At 46.3% G+C, this 17,806-nt stretch overlaps 1 protein-coding gene across 11 annotated transcripts in view; it reads left to right on the top strand.

The window, feature by feature from the left end:
• Nucleotides 1-17,806, top strand: part of setd5 (SET domain containing 5) — a 28,036-nt gene that overhangs the window by 6,265 nt on the left and 3,965 nt on the right. Inside the window, exons 2-23 of one of the 11 annotated variants that reach the window (XM_029825990.1) lie at nucleotides 931-1,048; nucleotides 3,732-3,992; nucleotides 4,488-4,590; nucleotides 4,906-5,168; nucleotides 5,972-6,018; nucleotides 6,096-6,283; nucleotides 6,365-6,403; nucleotides 7,022-7,312; nucleotides 7,420-7,568; nucleotides 7,648-7,765; nucleotides 7,982-8,091; nucleotides 8,175-8,406; nucleotides 8,491-8,574; nucleotides 8,763-8,912; nucleotides 8,997-9,371; nucleotides 9,481-9,741; nucleotides 9,959-10,076; nucleotides 10,187-10,416; nucleotides 10,638-10,694; nucleotides 10,775-11,233; nucleotides 11,443-11,535; nucleotides 13,200-13,474. In XM_029825990.1, coding sequence (XP_029681850.1) covers nucleotides 3,922-3,992; nucleotides 4,488-4,590; nucleotides 4,906-5,168; nucleotides 5,972-6,018; nucleotides 6,096-6,283; nucleotides 6,365-6,403; nucleotides 7,022-7,312; nucleotides 7,420-7,568; nucleotides 7,648-7,765; nucleotides 7,982-8,091; nucleotides 8,175-8,406; nucleotides 8,491-8,574; nucleotides 8,763-8,912; nucleotides 8,997-9,371; nucleotides 9,481-9,741; nucleotides 9,959-10,076; nucleotides 10,187-10,416; nucleotides 10,638-10,694; nucleotides 10,775-11,233; nucleotides 11,443-11,535; nucleotides 13,200-13,474 — 3,713 coding nt within the window. In that variant the 5' untranslated portion in view covers nucleotides 931-1,048; nucleotides 3,732-3,921. The other 10 variants (XR_003885838.1, XM_029825992.1, XM_029825991.1 and 7 more) reach the window with 10 other exon arrangements.

Here is a 17,806-nt window from a genome sequence, read left to right as displayed (position 1 = left end):
GAGAAACTCCTGATCAGTGGAGGACACAGAGGACAGTGCTGGTGCACCTAGTTGAGAGCAGGAGACGCTCAGGAGGTTTAGCCAATGCTGAGTGGCCCTAGCTAGCTTCATTAGCAACAGTGCTAATAAGGCCACTCGGAGCATCCCAGGCTGCTAATATCAGCATCAATAACTGGGATCAGCACAGAAGCTGAAATCTACTGATGAATCTCTTCTTCTCTTCTCCATCTGCTGATCTTGTCCGTTGGCTGCCATGAATTATGAAAATCTGTATGGTATGGCAACACAAGCTGTAGATCAACAATCCCCCATGGGTGGGGGTTCCCCCAGCAGGACGGACGTCACCTATGAGCTCCAATTAAAGGTGGAGGAGCTAAAGTCTCTTGAGACGAGACCAGTCTCTATGGACAGGATGTTCAGTGGCTAAATCACAACAGGGCAGGCAGGAACGTCATCGTCATGGGCTAATTTAGCAGGACTCCATTCGTGGCTGTTAATTTCCCGGGTCAATTTTAGTTTAAGAGATGAAATGCCACGGCGACCCTTTCACAATGCCAGATCGACCCAGGAATACGCAGGATTTTTGTGCAGTGTGAGACTCATGGTTAATGCCCTATAAATGAAAATAATCTGTGGGATATTTTGATGTGAGCAGAGGTTATCCTTGCCTCGTGCATGTAACAGTAGTGCTGCTCTACTGTACACTGATAGTCCTGACATCATAGCACAGACTATAAATTCTCCCCCAGGTCTCTCTGCTCTCTGGGCTCACTTATGGTTGACCCGATTTTCAGAGGCGGAAGTAGAATTCAATAACTCAAAAATTCAAAATACTACATGATTTTAAGACTTAAAAGACTTTAAGGCTTAATTGTTTTTCTAAACATTGAGTTACAGTTGTTGATATTCAGTTTGTCTGATGTTTTCAAGGTGTCCACACCGAATGACCCGTGTCAGGACCCAGGATGACTGCCTCATCCTGATCTGGGGGAGGAGAGAACAGGCTGATTGGGCTGAAATCATGTAGTGGACCCCCCATTTGAGCCAGGTTATGCTCAAGCTTTTCTGCTGAAGGCCGCTTTTCCTGTCGGTGTTATGTGTTTGTGGGTCAGACTGGATTTCTCTGCAGTCTACAGAGACAGCCTGTAACAGATGGCATTTAAATAAAGTTGGACTGAATTAAAATCCTATTGTAGATTTGAAAGTGACCAATGAAGTGCTGCGTAGAATATTCTCAGATTTATTTCAAATGTATGGGAGCTGTGATGCTTCAGGAAAGGTATGTTCGTAATGAGACACTGTGCAATGGTTCCTCCCCCTGCTTTTCAAAATGGTCTCTGTTGTGGAAGTGAAAAGACTGGAGCGCAGGGGTAATCTGAGCCTGGTATTCATGCTCAGGAGGGTGGGGGCGCCTGATGAAAGCCGCCTTCCTCCTATGGAATTCACCTTCCTGCCTGACTGTCTGAATGATTGGAAGGAAATGGTCCCCATTAGCGGGGAAGTTACATTTACTGATCAACATAAGCTCAGAAGTAGACCTATGATCTTGAGTATTTTTATTTTTATTGAAACTCAAGAATTCTAAACATCCTAAATGTGAGGCACTAAGTATAAAATGAACTCTCATTCATTGTTAGCAAACGTTGCAAATGTTGGCTTTTCAACTGTATTAAAGGGCAATATTTCTTCAGTACTTAGCGAACTGCGTGTCAACACATTTGACGCTGTTATGTTTTGACTTGTTGTCGACCGAACGCCTCCTTGAGTGGTTACTGTCTAAGGCTCTTCATCTCATGGTTCATTCCACCATGGAACTAATGCAGGAGTATTGGGACCGATGCATAGACTGCTAATCTCTGGTCATACAGCCCATTTGGAAGTGAGAGACAAGGAAAGCACAACATATATTGAGGTTGGGAAAATTGAGTTAATTTTAATTGATCCCTTGATTAAGTGATTCATTGACGAGCGTCCCAGGCCTATTCAGAAACACTAGGTTTTAGTCAGCCAGTCATCATTGCCATGTTTTCCCTACTGGGGTTGGGAAGTGTCCAGAATAGTCTCCGGGCATTACCTCTGCTAACCCTGACCTGACCGGTTGTGGTTTCCACACGTGGGTTTCATGTGTTTTCAGGGGACAGTAGTCAGACTCATCTTTACTGGATCCATGCTGGGTTGAACTGGGTATTTATCAAACGTTAATATATGAAATCTGAGAGATTTTTAGCATTTTTGACCTCAGGTTGACCTTGTCTCAGAAAGATGGACCAGGTCATGGTGTTAGCAGACTTCAGAGAACCTGTCTCTGTCCCTGCAGCTCTGCTTCTGCCTTTTGCTCGGTCTTTCAGCAAAACATGGTCACATGATTAGTGGGGGTTTCATGGATGATGATTGGCTGGTATTCTTAGCTACCTGTCAGCATGAGGGCAGAGAGCACCTCCTGCTGGTGCTTCCTGATGGGTGCAGAGCTGTGAAGATGTTTTTCTGATCTCCAAACAATGGAAAGGAGTATCATTACAGTAATTATCTTTAAAAACAATGAGTTTCTGATTCTGTGTTTTGTCATGTGTTGGACTAATCTTGGACTAATCTAGTCCATGAAAATCCATACCAAAATTAGTTGCCAATGATTTTAGTTGGTGATGTCATCACCTGTGTTTTTTCACATTGTGGAGCTCCTTCCACCCGGGAGTTGTTGGGATTGCACAATAGTCACTGAGATAGTGACGAGAACATGGAATAGCTGCAAAAGGTGACATGAAGTGTGGATCATAATGACACATGGTGGTCAAGTGACATCTTCGTGTCCATTTCAGTCTTAACATGGCACCAAAAAAGATGCACAATTTAATTGAATTGATCGACACGTGGTTCTGTTGAGGGAGGGGGGGACAAAATCTGAGTCAGAAATGTGGCTAGTTGATGGTTGCTGATGCCAGTGTGGATTTAGCTGGCTTCACCACAGTTAAACCGTCCCTCCTCTGTATGATTTAACTTGGTTTGGACACACAATACAGATTCAGGGCTTTTCTAGTGGGGTACATAGTAGAAGCTAAGGTCTAGTGGGCCCGGGTTCCACCTTGCTGAGCAGGGACTATTATGTTGATGTTGGTCTGGTCGTGCTCTGATAGACTGATGTCACTGTTTTGTGGGAAAGCACCTTAACTGTGGATGAGGGTGCTAAAGATGGGGTTAGAGAAGACATTGACCATCCTGCAGGCCCAGGAAATCCTCTTCCATGAGCCATGGAGGCAGGCCCTCCCCACTTCCATCAACACCCCGAGCTCTTCATGGCTATTTCAGTAGATGTTTAATCATGACACGCTGGAGTCTTTAAAGGCGTTTCTACTGAAGGAACTTTAGGGTAATTTTCCAGGGTTAGGGCTATTGATGTGCGTCTCCACTGCAGGAGCCATCCCCCAAATGGCCATTTAGAGGAATTTTTAGGGTGCCTGACTCATTCTTTCACTCGCAAGCACAAAAAATTCAGGAAGATTATCAGCTATCAAACATCAGTCAGTAGTTGTATTGAGTACAGTCATACCAGTGGGTCTGATTTCCCCGTTTACATGGACACAGAGGCTAGGCTGATTAAAAGTGTCTCCACTCTGAAACCTCTTTTCAAAAAGTGTGGTTTTTAGGGGCTGAAAACTCAGTTTTGGATTTAGCAGACAGCTGTATTGAGACAGAAGTGTCAGTTTTCACTTAGAAACACTGTATTCTCTCCTCAGATCCCCATGACCATCAGCCGTGGGGTACGGCTCGGTGGTCCCCCACCGGTGGGTGGTCTGCTGCTCTAGTTGGAACCCTGTGATTTCCATTGCTACCCGTCTCCTTCCCTATCCTGTTCCATCCTGTCCCTCCCCTCCCCCTCTTTCCCCCTCCTTCCCCCTCTCCCCCCACACGTCTCTGCTGGACGTCATGAGCATAGTAATCACACTGGGAGTCACCACACCTGAGACGTCTTACTCGGATATGGCTGCTGGATCAGAGTGAGTACTGCCTGCAGATCAGTGTGGGGTCCATGGAGGTAAACATTGACTTCCAGTGACAGAGGGATTTCCATAGCAAGTCTGCAGCCCTCTATAATTCTTTTCCTGGACAAGTCAGTTTATGGAATAGAGGTGGAGATAAACAACAATTATCTTGCAATTTTTTAAACGACTGAATTCAGGTTCTGGCACATTTGTGAACCTGCTGCACATTTGCCACTCTTAAAAATATACACCTTTTTTTTTTTTACCCTGCTAATGAAACCAAACAAATATTCTAAGTAGATATGAAGGAATACATTTGACACTTATCTCCTGTGGATATCGTTAAGTAATTGTAGTTTCCTGGCCAATGGCTCTCAAGGTAATTGAGATCTTGCTGGTGGTCAGTGAGTGGGATTACTCTCTTTGAAGTATGCTCTTTCTGCTCTGAACATTGATATCGTGTTGGCGCCACCTAGTGACATATGTGAAAGCTGCGCTGCTGTGTTCCAGCCCTGAGTCCGTTGAAGCGAGCCCTGCCGTGAATGAGAAGAACTACAAGAACCACAGCTGTGGGAGTGCACAGAGTCATGGTTACCGGGGTCTTCCATATGCTGTGAGTTTTTTTTCTAATCATAGCCTCTGACATTGTGTAAATCCTGTTTGATTGAATCAGGTTGCAGTTAGTTGAATCTTTTCCTGTTTCTGAACTTTCTGAGCTTCTGATAAAGTAGCACAGTCAGACTGAGAGTGAAGACTGGAGCAGCTTCCAGTGTGATTAAATGTAGCACCTGTCCTGTTAGTCTTCTGTAACCACAGACTGCTTCTGTTATTAACAGCTGTACTGTTTCACACACCTGTTGTTTTGCCCTCATTTTCATTCGTCTCCATTTTCCGTTTCCCTTTTTGCCTGAACACCCGTTGTTTGAAGATGCAACAGTCTTCCGTTGTGTGTTGTCAGGATCACAACTATGGCGCGCCCCCTCCCCCCACCCCACCTTCCTCTCCGCTTTCCCAAACCATCATTCCCCGCATGGATCTCAATGGCGTGGCACGTGGCCCCCGCTATCACGAAGTAACAGAAGAGAACTCGGCCGACAGCGACAGCTCCTCAGAGGAGGACGGTGCAGTGTCTGGCTGGTGTCATTGCAGCCTGACGGCTGACAACCTGCTCATCAAATGTGAACACTGCAGGTCAGATGTGCTGCCTGGCGGCTACTTCAGCTACACATCAACATAGGAGTAAAACATAGTCTAATAAACATTGATCACAGGTGCTGAAAGTTGCAGAGCTTCAGTTTCCATTGAATTTGTTCTCAGGTCACACAGCCTTCAATTTGGTTTAAGTTTGTAGAAGTACAGTGATGACATTGGCAGCAGTCAGCAATTGGTTATGATGTTTAAGGTGTAATCTGCGAAATCTCAAGGCAAGGCATGAAGTGGTCCAACTCTCAACATTAGCTGTGTCAGCTCTTTGGTCAACTGTCCAGAAAATCACTGTGTCCAAACCAAGTTAAATCACATTTTGTGATTGCAGCTATTAACACAAATTCAACCAATCCCTGCAAATTTGCATGGCTTTGCAATTTTGTCCAATCACTTCCATGCTGTCACATTGATGGTGATTAGATGTTTACTTTCTTGTAAGTGGCATGAAACAAGACACCTGTATAGCATCACATCTTCAATTTAAAGCAAATATTACAGTTAATTATCAAGCAGTTTCCAGATGCATAAACTGTTGGACTTGGCACAGGTTGTTGCTTTTATACCGCTAAACATGTGCGAAAGCTGAAACTATACTGAAATTGACAGTATGAGAGTGAAATAGATCTCAAGGGTGTAAATTCTCCTGACATTTTTTGTAAGATTGTTTTCTCCGTTAGTGCTCTGAGAAAAAATCCTGCATCTTTGTCCACATCAATAACAGCATTTCTCTATCCTCTTTGAGGTCGAGAACAAGGCAGCTAATTTTTTTTTTTCTGTGGACTCAACAGGAGGAAAGGCTCGGAGGTTCAACACAGAAAAGCAGAAAATGTCTCTGGTAAACTGTCTTCATCGTTGAATGATCATTCAATGATTTCTGTCCTCTTGGTATAACGCTCTTTGATTTGACTCTAGCTGGAGAGAGCAGTGCCACTGAGAGTGGTGATGAGGACGTGTCACCCTCCACGATCTCCTACACTGCCACTCAGCACACACCCACCAGCATCAAACTCACCGTCAACCGAGTTAAATGCAGTAAATCCAAGAAGAGGAAGAAGAGCACTGAGAAGGCCCGTGGAACCCCAAAGAGCAAGAAGGTCAAGGTATTAGGCTGATTGCAACTTCACTTTTGATTTGAATTTCTTGCATGTGAGGGTTTCATCTGTGTTCATGTTCTGTTTCAGGCTTTCAGAGAGGGTTCGAGAAAGTCAATGAGGATGAAGGTAAGACTTGGTAAATTGTGTTCTTGTTCTTGTCCTTCGAGAGTACCGTATTTTCGGGACTATATGTCGCTCCGGAGTTTAAGTCGCACTAGCCAAAAAATGCATAATAAAGAAGAAAAATAGATATATAAGTCGCATTTTGGGGGAAAATTTATTTGATAAAATCCGAGACCAAGAACATACATTTCATCTTGAAAGGCAATCAGCATGGATTAGTAAGAGGGTTACAATATGCTAACGTAACAAATTCATCTACATGACCCACAACGAACTGAGTACGTGTTTGCTTTGTTAACGTAACATATTAACGGTTATTCAGATAACTATAGCATAAAGAACATCCGAGCAAGTTTACCAAACAATCAAGTCTAACTCCATAGACGAAGCACCGCTTCATCTTCTGCGTCGCTAAAGGAACTCGTTCCTCAGGTACACTTGCCTAGAGCGCCCTCTTGTGGTTGTCAGTGTGAAAATTACGAACAGGTGAAATTCTGTAATGTATTTATTTAAGTTGCTCCGGAGTACAAGTCGCACCCCCTGACAAACTATGAAAAAAAGTGCGACTTATAGTCCGGAAAATACGTTAGCTCAAACTCATCCTTTATCTCTTTTTCCCAGAACTCGACGACTGAAGCCAACACACTGGACGAGAACACTGCAGAGGGTTGGGAGAGCCGAATCCGTCAGTGGACCGACCAGTACGAGGAGGCTCTGGCCAACCAGTATAGTGCCGACATCCAGACGCTGCTCCAGCTGTACCGTGCTGCCAGCGGCACTGTAACAACATCTGAGAGTGGCACTGGCACTCCTCCTACCAGCACACAGATCAGCGCCTCCCTTGAAGGCATGGACACCATCAACTGCACCGAACTGTCCTGTAACAACACGGTGCTGAGCTCTCAGATGCAGGTCAGCTCACTGGCACATTGTCACACCCAACAGACTTTAAGGCAGCTAGTTTTCCATTTCTTGTTTCTCCATTTTCACTGAACTGTAATAAATTTGCCTATTGATAGCTTCAGTTGGGTCGGGTGACCCGAGTTCAGAAACACAGGAAGATTCTCCGTGCAGCAAAAAACCTGGAACCTGACACTCTGATCATCGAATATCGGGGGAAGGTCATGCTCAAGCAGCAGTTTGAGGTCAACGGACACTTCTTCAAAAAGTATGACTCTGTAATTGATGTTTGTGACATCGGTGTCATCAGTTCTGCTCTTGATGTTGCCTCTATGCTTTTTTCACAGACCATACCCTTTTGTGCTATTCTACTCTAAGTTCAATGATGTTGAGATGTGTGTTGATGCCAGAACCTTTGGAAACGATGCCCGTTTCATCAGGAGGTCCTGCACGCCCAATGCTGAGGTCAGTGTCCTTCACTGCAGTCTGCAAATATATCTCCTATAATTATCCAGCAGCAGATAATAACCTCATCTTCAGGATGAGAAATCTGACAGGATTCATTGGTTTATTGTTCTCAGAAGGATGAAACCATTCTTTGAGTACTCTAGTACCGGTAAAATATGTGTCGATGGAGAACTTGAAGGTTTATATTTAGTATCCACATGTTTTCTTGTCTAGGTTCGCCACATGATTGCAGATGGCATGATCCATCTGTGCATCTATGCTCTCAGTCAGATTACAAAGGATGCCGAGGTCACAATTGAGTTTGACTACGAGTTCAATAGCTGGTCAGTGTTAGTTTAGTCCTGACGACACACAGCAGAGTCTGTCACACTTGTGTTGTTGTAATTGTCTTTCTATCCATCCTCAGTAACTACAAAGTGGACTGTGCATGCCATAAGGGCAACCAGAACTGCCCAGTGCAGAAGCACAACATTAGTCCCAGAGAAAACCTGTTAACAGCCCCCTCCCTGCCACCTCCCACCCCTCTGCCTGGTGCTGAGACGCGGAGAAGGAAGGCCAGGAGGAGAGCGCTGGAGGGTGTCGTGGCAACTGAAGCTAACCAGGAGGTCAAAGAACTCCAGGGGAGCAGTGACACAGAGGTTGGTGTCGTCCTTGTGGGTACCTCAATGTTCAAATTCCTTTTGCTGGACTGTGACACATTTTTTCATCATAAATGGCATCAGGAGAGATTAATGGATGAGGTGAAGGTGGAAGATGGAGAGGAAGGTGAGATGGATGAACAAGGGCTCGCCATCTCCGTCAGAAGAGTGAGACACTTTGCATATTTTACTATTTATATGTGAGTGAGGAAGGGGGTGTGAAAAGAGCTGTTGGCATAACATAGGTGTTCAGGATTTAAGGAATAATTTCTGTTGATAAAAACACAGCAGACAAAAGTTCTAATGCAAAGTGGTGCAGACAGAATGTGAAAACGGACCTTCCTCTCCTCCCTCAGGGCTCCTGTTTGGACAGGAGACGCAGGAGAGCTGGGGCTTCAGAGGTGAAGGAGGACGATGGGGTTGAGAAGGAAGACGTAGCGGGAAACCCCCCTGTCCACCAAGCCAGTGGGGTGGGAGTCAGCACACGGCGCACCGCATCTGTGATAGTGAGTGGGAGTGTTCGGTGTGATCAATATCCAGTAGAGATGTCTGGAGTTGAAGAGATACTTGCTCTCTCCTTTATCTAAAAGGAAACTGTGTGTGTTGAGGAAAAACCACCATTACCGAGTCCTCCCGCTCCAGCTGGCCCTCCTAAACCTGCACGATCCAACAAACCTCGTCCCAAAAGTCGCGTTTCCCGCTACCGGTCCAGCTCATCCCAGCGAGCCCGGCGGCAGCGGCAGGCTCTCGCCCAACAAGCCGCTGCTGCTGCAGCAGCAGCCATGGCAGCCACACCATCATCTGCTGAACAGAGTGGTGGTCCAGATGAGGAGGGTCCTGAGGGGCGGTACAGTGCTGAACATGTCCAAAGAGAAGGTGGTCTGGGGTCTCATGTCATTGATGGAGATGGTCAAGGTCTGAACTGCATCAATCGAGCAAACTTCCGTTACACTAAAACTAAAAAGGTAAGTAAGCATGATAACTGCTATTACATTTTCTAATATTTATTATTTGATGAGATGGTCATTTGATTACCCGAAACCCTCAATCACTGGTGATGCTCTTGGCTCTCAGTATCTGGTGACAGAGTGGCTCAATGACAAGATCCCTGGAGGGGACAAGGTCCACCAAGAAGTGCCCATAGAGCGTCCGCTGCGGATCACCACGGACCCCACGGTGCTGGCCACCACCCTCAACATGCTGCCTGGCCTATCCCACTCTTCGCTCATCTGCACCATGCCAAGACACTACGTCCGCTTTGGCTCCCCGTTCAACCCAGAGAGACGACGTCCACGTCCACTCCAGATGGATGGTACTTATGGCTGCTTTAAGAAGGTAAGCAATAGATCAGGAGAAAGGGGCGTTCATCAAACTATTAAAATGTCACACACCTGTCAGTGTAACGGAGCTGTAGTGATCTGCAGTTGGTCATGTGATATTAAATCATTTATCAGGTATGACCCTCAGACCGGTCTGGGAATTATCAGGGCCTCTCCTGTCCAGTAATTTATTTTTGTGACACCTGGTCTTTCTTGTGACTGTGTTGATGTAGAGGTGGATAAAACAGCTGGAGGACGAGAGCTGTTCAGCCAGTGTTGAAGATGGTACAGAGTCCACCTCCTCACAGCATAGTACCAGCAGCAGATCCACCCCCAACCCCCTCTCCAGTGGTATGTACTTCCATCATCAATTCCGCTGCCAGAACCATGATTTATGATCACAACAATTAGGAATGAGTAGTTCTCATGCAACCACCCACATGACGAATGTTTTTCCACAGAGCCTAACGTGCCATTTAAAAAGCGCCATGCTAGGTATGGAGGTGGGTCAACACCAGCACTGTCAGACCATCTGCTCCGCCCACTCTCGCCCATCACTCCACCACTTCCAGAGGAAGCCCTCCACCCACTGCTCCATGGCCCCCATGGTTCTCTGTTGACCAATGGCTTGGTTAACTCCCCTGTGCCGTCACTGCCTCTTGGCTGTTGCGACACAACACTGCAGTTTGAAGTAAGCTCCTGAATACTGCCCCTCTACCAGGTTACGCTACATTTAAATACTGACGCTATGCCGGTCTGATCGGTCAATAATGGCAAAATGTTAAAACATCAAATTGTGTAGGTACTATCAAGAGTATAATTTTCTCTATTTCTGGGCTTTGACGAGATTGTCCAATAAATCAATAGGGTTGGGCTCTGTAGAGTTTCTGACTGCCTCTTTTCCTTCTGTAGAACATATCATCACCTGAGGCCTCACCTGTTCACCAACCACAATCCATCTCTCCTGAGGTTTGTTCTCACCCCAAAACTGTTCTCTGAAGATCACAACCTAATCGTAATTGTCTAACTGTGTCTTTTTCCACCTTTAGTCATGTCTCCAGATGGACTTTGATGGTCCTAGGCCTCAGTTCTCTGACCTGTCCCTCCCCTCTAGCCTGGGCAGCCCAATGGCAGTACCATCTGAGGACTTTTCCATTCCTGGAGGCCAGGACTCCTCCCAAGGTTCATCCAAACCAGCATCCTGTCCGTTGTCTGACCCAAACCAGTCTAACAGGGAGCAGGCATTCAGGACAGAATTCAACCTCATATACACCTGCTCCCCCCTCAATGCCAACCTGGGGAACCCCATTACTATTGACCATCGCCTCTTACGCTCAGAGGGGGCCTTTTCACCGGCAGAGTCCTTCCATAGCTCCATTAGTGGTCAGGGGCTTCTGGGAGATGTAGGAACAGGCTCCGTGTCCCCGTACAGTGAGGCACATTACGTGGGGGCCTATTTGGACAGTGGCACCCCTCCTCACATCACCAATCCACCACAGAAAAAGAAGGCAAGTTATGTGCGCATGAATGCAAATGCTTACTATGTGATCTGTGCTCAGAGCTCACGATGTGCCTCTTTACTTTGTGTCACCTGATCAAGACCCAAACGCGTGTGTCTCTGAAGTGATGACGTAGCTTTGATTCCTTCCTGCTCTTCCTCTTTTGCTCTTCCTTGACACTTTTTGCCAGTCTCTCTTCCACTTTTCTTCCAAGGCAGAGGGCCAACCAACAAACCTTTAATGTGCTGACAGGGAGGCCACATTACCAGGCTATTGATGTAAGAAGTCATTACAAGCCTGTACAAAATATGGTGAATATTATCCCTATAACTCCATCTTTAGAAGTGTGCATGTCCATATAGTTTCTCAGCATCTCTATGCGACATCCACCCCATGCTGTGATAGCGCCTCCCCCTCTCTTTCAAAATATATCTTAATTTTTGATGCAGATTTCTCAGTTTTTATCATTTCAGTCTGCTGTGTATAAAAGTTCCATCACCCTCAGCTCCAGGTGTAACGATTCATCTCTAGGTGAATAAATCAAGCTTGTTAAAGCCAAAAAAAACAATTCCAGTCTACATAAAAATGGCTTTGAATTCAAATAGTTTCTAACCATGAAGGACTCCTGAGACCAGGACACACTAACCACACGGTTATTTGAGCTCAAATTAAAGTGGTTGAGGAGTGTGTTCTGCACTGTTTGCGTCAGTGCACTTCGGTCTAGACAGCCTGTATCAGGATAAAAAAGGCCAGAATACATAAAGACAGCTGACAGTTGAAGTCATGTTGGTGTGTCCCTGGCCTGAACCTCAGGATCCTGACCCTAAATTAGTTCCTGTCAGAAGTGAGAAGAATCGGTATCCAAAGATGTTTTGATATGTTAACTCTAGAAGAACAGGCTGTTTTGTCCATTGATAAGATGAATCGTTCCACCCTGACCTTCAGGGTTGAGGTAGGTGATCTATGAAACTCGCCCTGGTGTGGAGATAAAGCCTGTGTATCTCTGCTCCATCTCATTCCAAGCTGATCTGTGATGCAAAGGCCAAAGTTTCATCCTTGTCATTGCCAATCAGCACTAACCTGCAGAGCTGCAAATGGGTTTATCCAACACAGATCAAATCATGGAAATGTGAGGGTGTCCAGCCAAAAATCTGTGTGGCAGGTTTGAACAAAAATCCTGGCATCTTTTCTCAAGCCATTAGATATTCTCCGATATGATTTGATGTTCCTATCCAGGACAGAACATGGTCATCACTGGAACAAAGAATTTGACTTCCACCTAAACTCAAAGATGACATGATGCAGGCTGGCATTTGGTTTGGAACCTGTTTAGATCTTGGATCTCCTGTTTATCAGATCCAGAGCCCGCAGAACCCTCTCCTCTCATTCCTCACCAGCAATATTTGTGCAGCATCTGTGTCATTATATGCTGTAGATTAATAACCATATTCTGCATCTGACTTGGTACTGCTGCTCGTTGACTTACAAAAACTTTTTTTATTTTTAATTGCTGAAGCATTCTCAGACTTTAAGTGTAATCATTACAATAATGAGAAATTCTTGATCCTGAGGCAAAATGAAGGCCAACTGTAGTGATCCAGTGATATTTCATATGTTCCCATGACATGGTTATTTAAGCAAGACCCGCCCTCCACGCCTCACCTTGCTGCCTTGATGTCATTCTTGGGATGAGAACGTTCATTGCCATTGTTAGCAGTGCAGGTGTGTGTTACATTGATGTAGCCTGCTGAATGTACTAACGTGTTGAGAGCCTGAGTTGCTGTACAAGCAGAGTGTGGCTTCCATGGTGACTAAGTTTGACTTAACGTTGTTGGAGCTGTTTCCAGGTGAATGGTCTCTGGTGTGTGCATGTGGCGTGCCCGTCGTCATGTGATAGATTCAACAGCCCAGCATTGGTGTATCACTTCATGTTTTCAGATCTAGTCTTTGAAGCTCTTCTTCCTCTGCGGTTCAGGTGTCTCTGCTTGAGTACCGGAAAAGGAAGCAGGGGAACACTCGGGAATCTGAATCAATCGGCACAAGCTCATCCCTGAGAGGCGCTCCCACTCGACCAAGCTTCCAGTGCTCCCAGGAGTTTCATCACGCTCAACAGCACCAGCAGCTGCACACCCTGGCCTCCCCTCCGCACTCTTACTCCTCATCAGCACACATCCCGCGGATTGAGGAGGTCAGTCCCCCAGACCACCAGGGGGCAGTTCTGTATGGGTGCCAGGAAAGCAGCAACCAATGGTGAGATGCTGTTATTGGAACTTTTTGTTAAGATTAAGATGTACTTTATTCATCCCCGTGAGGAAATTGAATTGTAGTATACTATATAGTATATATAGTAGTATATATAGTATACTATATACTATATATAGTATACTATACACAGTATAGGTTGCTACTACAATTATATAAGCATATATATATATATAAAATAAGCATATATATACATAAATATAGAATAAAATAGAAATAAAATTACAAGATAAACATTACACAATTATTGTTATTGGCTGGGTTAGGATGAGTTATACAGTCTGATGGCGGACGGCAGGAATGACTTCCTGTACCGTTCCTTTGAGCAGCGAGGCTGCAGGAGTCTGCTGCTAAAGCTGCTTCTCAGTTTGTCCACTGTGTTATGGAGGGGGTGGGAGGGATTGTCCATGATTGTCCGCAATTTAAACACCATCCTGTTCCTCACCACCTTGTCCAAGTTTGCAAGTTTACAGCCAACAATAGACCCTGCCTTTTTAATGAGTTAAGTCTGTTGGCATCCTTAGCTTTAATGCCAGCACACTACAGCAAAGAAGGTGGTACTAGCCATGACAGACTGATAGAACATGTGGAGCATCCTGCTGCAAACACTAAATGACCTGAGTCTCCTGAGGAAATAGTCTGCTCATGGCCTTCTTGTAGACAGCATCGGTGTTTATGGACCACTCCAGTTTGTCCAGCTGAACACCCAGGAACCTGTAGGATGGGACTATTTCCACATCTTTTCCACTAATGCAGACTGGGGAGGGAGGGGACTTGCTTTTTCTGAAATCCACCACCATCTCCTTCGTCTTGGTCACGTTGAGCTGCAGAAGGTTCTCCCTGCTCCACCTAACAAAACTCTCCACAAGGTCCCTGTATTCCAGCGCGTGACCCCGGAGAACATGTTTTTTTTTTTTTTTTGCCGTACTAGAATAAAGTGTAATTGCACATCCCGCGCGCACCTCTTGTTCATTCTCCACACACCCGACTATGACTGTGTCATCCGAGTACTTCTGGAGATGACATGTCTCAGAGTGGTACTGGAAGTCAGCTGTGTAGGTGGTGAACAGAAAGGGGGAGAACACAGTTCCTTGGGGAGCTCCTGTGTTGCTCATCAGGGGGTCGGACACACAGCTCCGCAGTCTCACAAACTGTGGTCGGCCTGTCAGGTAGTCCTCGATCCAAGAAACAAGGGGAGCATCCATCTGCATGTTCTCCAACTTAGCCCTCAGCAGTCTTGGCTGGATGGTGCTGAAGGCAGAAGAGAAGTCGAAGAACATGACCCGCACTGTGGTGTTTAGTCTGTCCAAGGAGGAGTAAGCCCTCTGTAGCAAGTATATTACCGTGTCATCAACCCCCACCTTGGGCTGATAGGCAAACTGCAGAGGGTCTTGAAAGGGGCTCACCAGAGGTCTGAGGTGTGACATCACCAGCCGCTCCATGACCTTCATAATGTGGGAGGTCAGTGCTATTGGCCTATAGTCAATCGGTGCCACAGGATGGGTCTTCTTTGGCACCGGGACCAGGCAGGATGTCTTCCAAAGCACTAGGATCCTCTGAAGATGAAGGCTCTGGTTGAACAGGTGCTGCAGTATTCCACACAGGTGCCTGGAGCAGTTCTTCAGCACTCGTGGGCTGATGCCGTCCGGTCCGGCAGACTTTCTCTGGTTGAGCCTCTCCAGCTCTCTCCTCACCTGGCCAGACGTGAAGGATAGTCCTGTCGGGGGGATGGGTGACATGTTGGAATCTATGTAGGGTGTCAGCAGGGGGGAGGGGGAAGAACTTGGCAGAGGTGTTAGGGGCTCTGGGAGGTGTTAAGGGGACCCATTGTTATCCAGAGGAATATTGGGACAGCTGGGGGAGGGGGAGCTAGAATCAAACCTGTTGAAAAACTGGTTCAACTCATTAGCTTGGTCCACATTCCCATCGGCTGAGCGTATTCCTTTCTTCTGGAATCCAGTGATTGTCCTCATCCCACTCCAAACATCCCTGGTCTGGTTCCTCTCCAGTCTCTCTTCCAGCTTCTTCCTATAGGCGTCCTTGCTCTCCTTCAGACTGCGTTTCAGTTCCTTCTGTACACTCCTTAGCTCAGCCGGGTCCCCAGCAGTGAAGGCCCTCTTCTTCTTGTTCAAAAGGGCCTTCAGGTCACTTGTCACCCATGGTTTGTTGTTTGGGTAACAGCGTACCTTCTTGGTGGGGACGGAGTTCTCAGTGCAGAACTTGATGTAGTCAGAAACACAGTCTGTCAGTCCATCCAGGTCCTCACCATGTGGTTCACAGAGAGCAGACCAGTTAGTGGTCTCCAGGGCATCCCGCAGACGGTCCATGGCACGATCTGACCATTTCCTAACAGTCCTCACAGTGACTGATTGCTGCTGAACCACAGGTGTGTATGATGGGGAAAGCAGCACGAGATTATGATCAGACTTGCCTAGCGGAGGGAGTGCAGTGGAAGTGTTTGCATTGGTGACATTAGCATACAGTAAATCCAAAGTCTTGCTGTCTCTCGTGCTGCACTGGACATATTGATGGAATGTAGGGAGAGTGGACTTAAGGGAGGCATGATTGAAGTCACCTGTGATGAGGATAAAGGCTCTGGGGTGTTTAGTCTGCAGGTCAGCCGTGACAGAGTGAATAACATCACAGGCCGTGTCCGCTTTACCGGTCGGAGGATGGTGATGGTGATTACATTAGTAAACTCCCATGGCAAATGGTATGGACGGAGTCCGATAGCAATAAGTTCCATGTCTGGACTGCACACGCGCTCCTTGACGTGAATATGCTCCGGGTCCCCCTCCTTTCTTCTTACCGGCCGCGGTGGTGTCTCGGTCCGCTCGCACAGTGGTGAAACCAGCGATCGTCACATTAGAGTCCGGTATCAGTCCATGGAGCCATGTCTCCGTGAAACACATGATACTGGCCTCTCTGTACTCCCGCTGGGTCCGTGTGAGCGCCTCCAGCTCATCCATCTTATTTGCCAGGGACCTGACATTCCCCGTTATGACCGCGGGGACGCAGGGTTTAAAACGTCGCCTCTTCATCCTCTGTTTAACTCCAGGCTTACTCCCTCGTTGTTTCCTCCACAGCTCCTTCGGGATTTGGGGCTTCTCTCCGGCCACGAAGGATGGTGGTCTTAGAGCCATCAGCTGGTCTCGTGTATAGACAATACCGGTCTGCTTCTCGGCACAGCTGATGGGGGCCGCGAATAACCCAAGCACCGCAAAACAGAGAAAAAAGTATTCGAGCCTCCAGAACATGGTGTCTGAATACTCCAGTTGTAAATGGAAAGAAAGAAAGTAAATCCGAATATAAAAGAATGTAAACATAAATGTAAAATATAAAAAAGAACAATTAAGTTTAGGGAGCTGCTACTACTGGCTGCCGCCTGGGACAGCGCCATTTTAATGTTAAAAGCATTCTTCCTCTTTTTTTTTTTTTTTGGTTAAAAGCAAACTGTCCCATTGTAAAGTAAAAATGATCACGTTTAGCCTTTAAAAGTCCAGATGATGTCCCTATCTCTCTTTCCACGCTTTCTAACTTGCACTGGGCAATCCTTCCCTGTCTGGGTCACAACCATCTGGCTTTTTCCTAAAACCCCAGGATGGCCTGGGCTTTGGCCTCCACGGGTGAGCTCATCCCCAGCTTACTTCCTACTCCCAGAATAAATGTTGGTGGGATGAGTACACCCTGGATGTATAGGATGTTGATGTCATAAGACCACACCCCTTCTCATTACAGAGATGCACATCACCTGATATGCTTATTTGGTAGTGGGCTTTCGAGCCTATACAGCTTGGAGTAAGACAACGTGCATAAAGAGGATGATGTGGTCAAAATACTCATTTGCCTAATAATTCTGCACTCCCTGTATTGCTTCTACTCTGCACTACCATCCCCTATCAATGTCTGCAGCTCCTTGTCCACGTGAAGATAGTGTTGATGTGGATTTGGCTGGATGATGAGAACTTCCTCTTGAGCTGACCACAGCCTCCAATTGCTTGTCCCATTGCAGCAGCTCGATGTTAACCTTTGTGTCATCTGTAGTTAAAATATGACTGCTGAGACAAGCAGCCCGACCTCACTAATGACAGCAGGGAATGTTTATATTTTTTAATCTTCCTTGAGTTATCAGAGGGAGCTGGAGTTTTTGGCATTAGTTCAGATTACCGTATTTTCACAACCATAAGGCGCGCCGTATTATAGGGCGCACCTTCAATTAACAGCCTATTTTAGAAATATTTTCATACACAGGGCGCACCGTGCTATAAGGCGCATAGCATAGAAACTGCGTAGTGCCTGTGGTTTCATGACGCGTTCACT

The sequence above is a fragment of the Takifugu rubripes genome, chromosome 19 (genome assembly GCF_901000725.2).
Source record: "Takifugu rubripes chromosome 19, fTakRub1.2, whole genome shotgun sequence".
NCBI lineage: Eukaryota > Metazoa > Chordata > Actinopteri > Tetraodontiformes > Tetraodontidae > Takifugu > Takifugu rubripes.
This window is presented reverse-complemented; position numbering and strand designations above follow the sequence as displayed.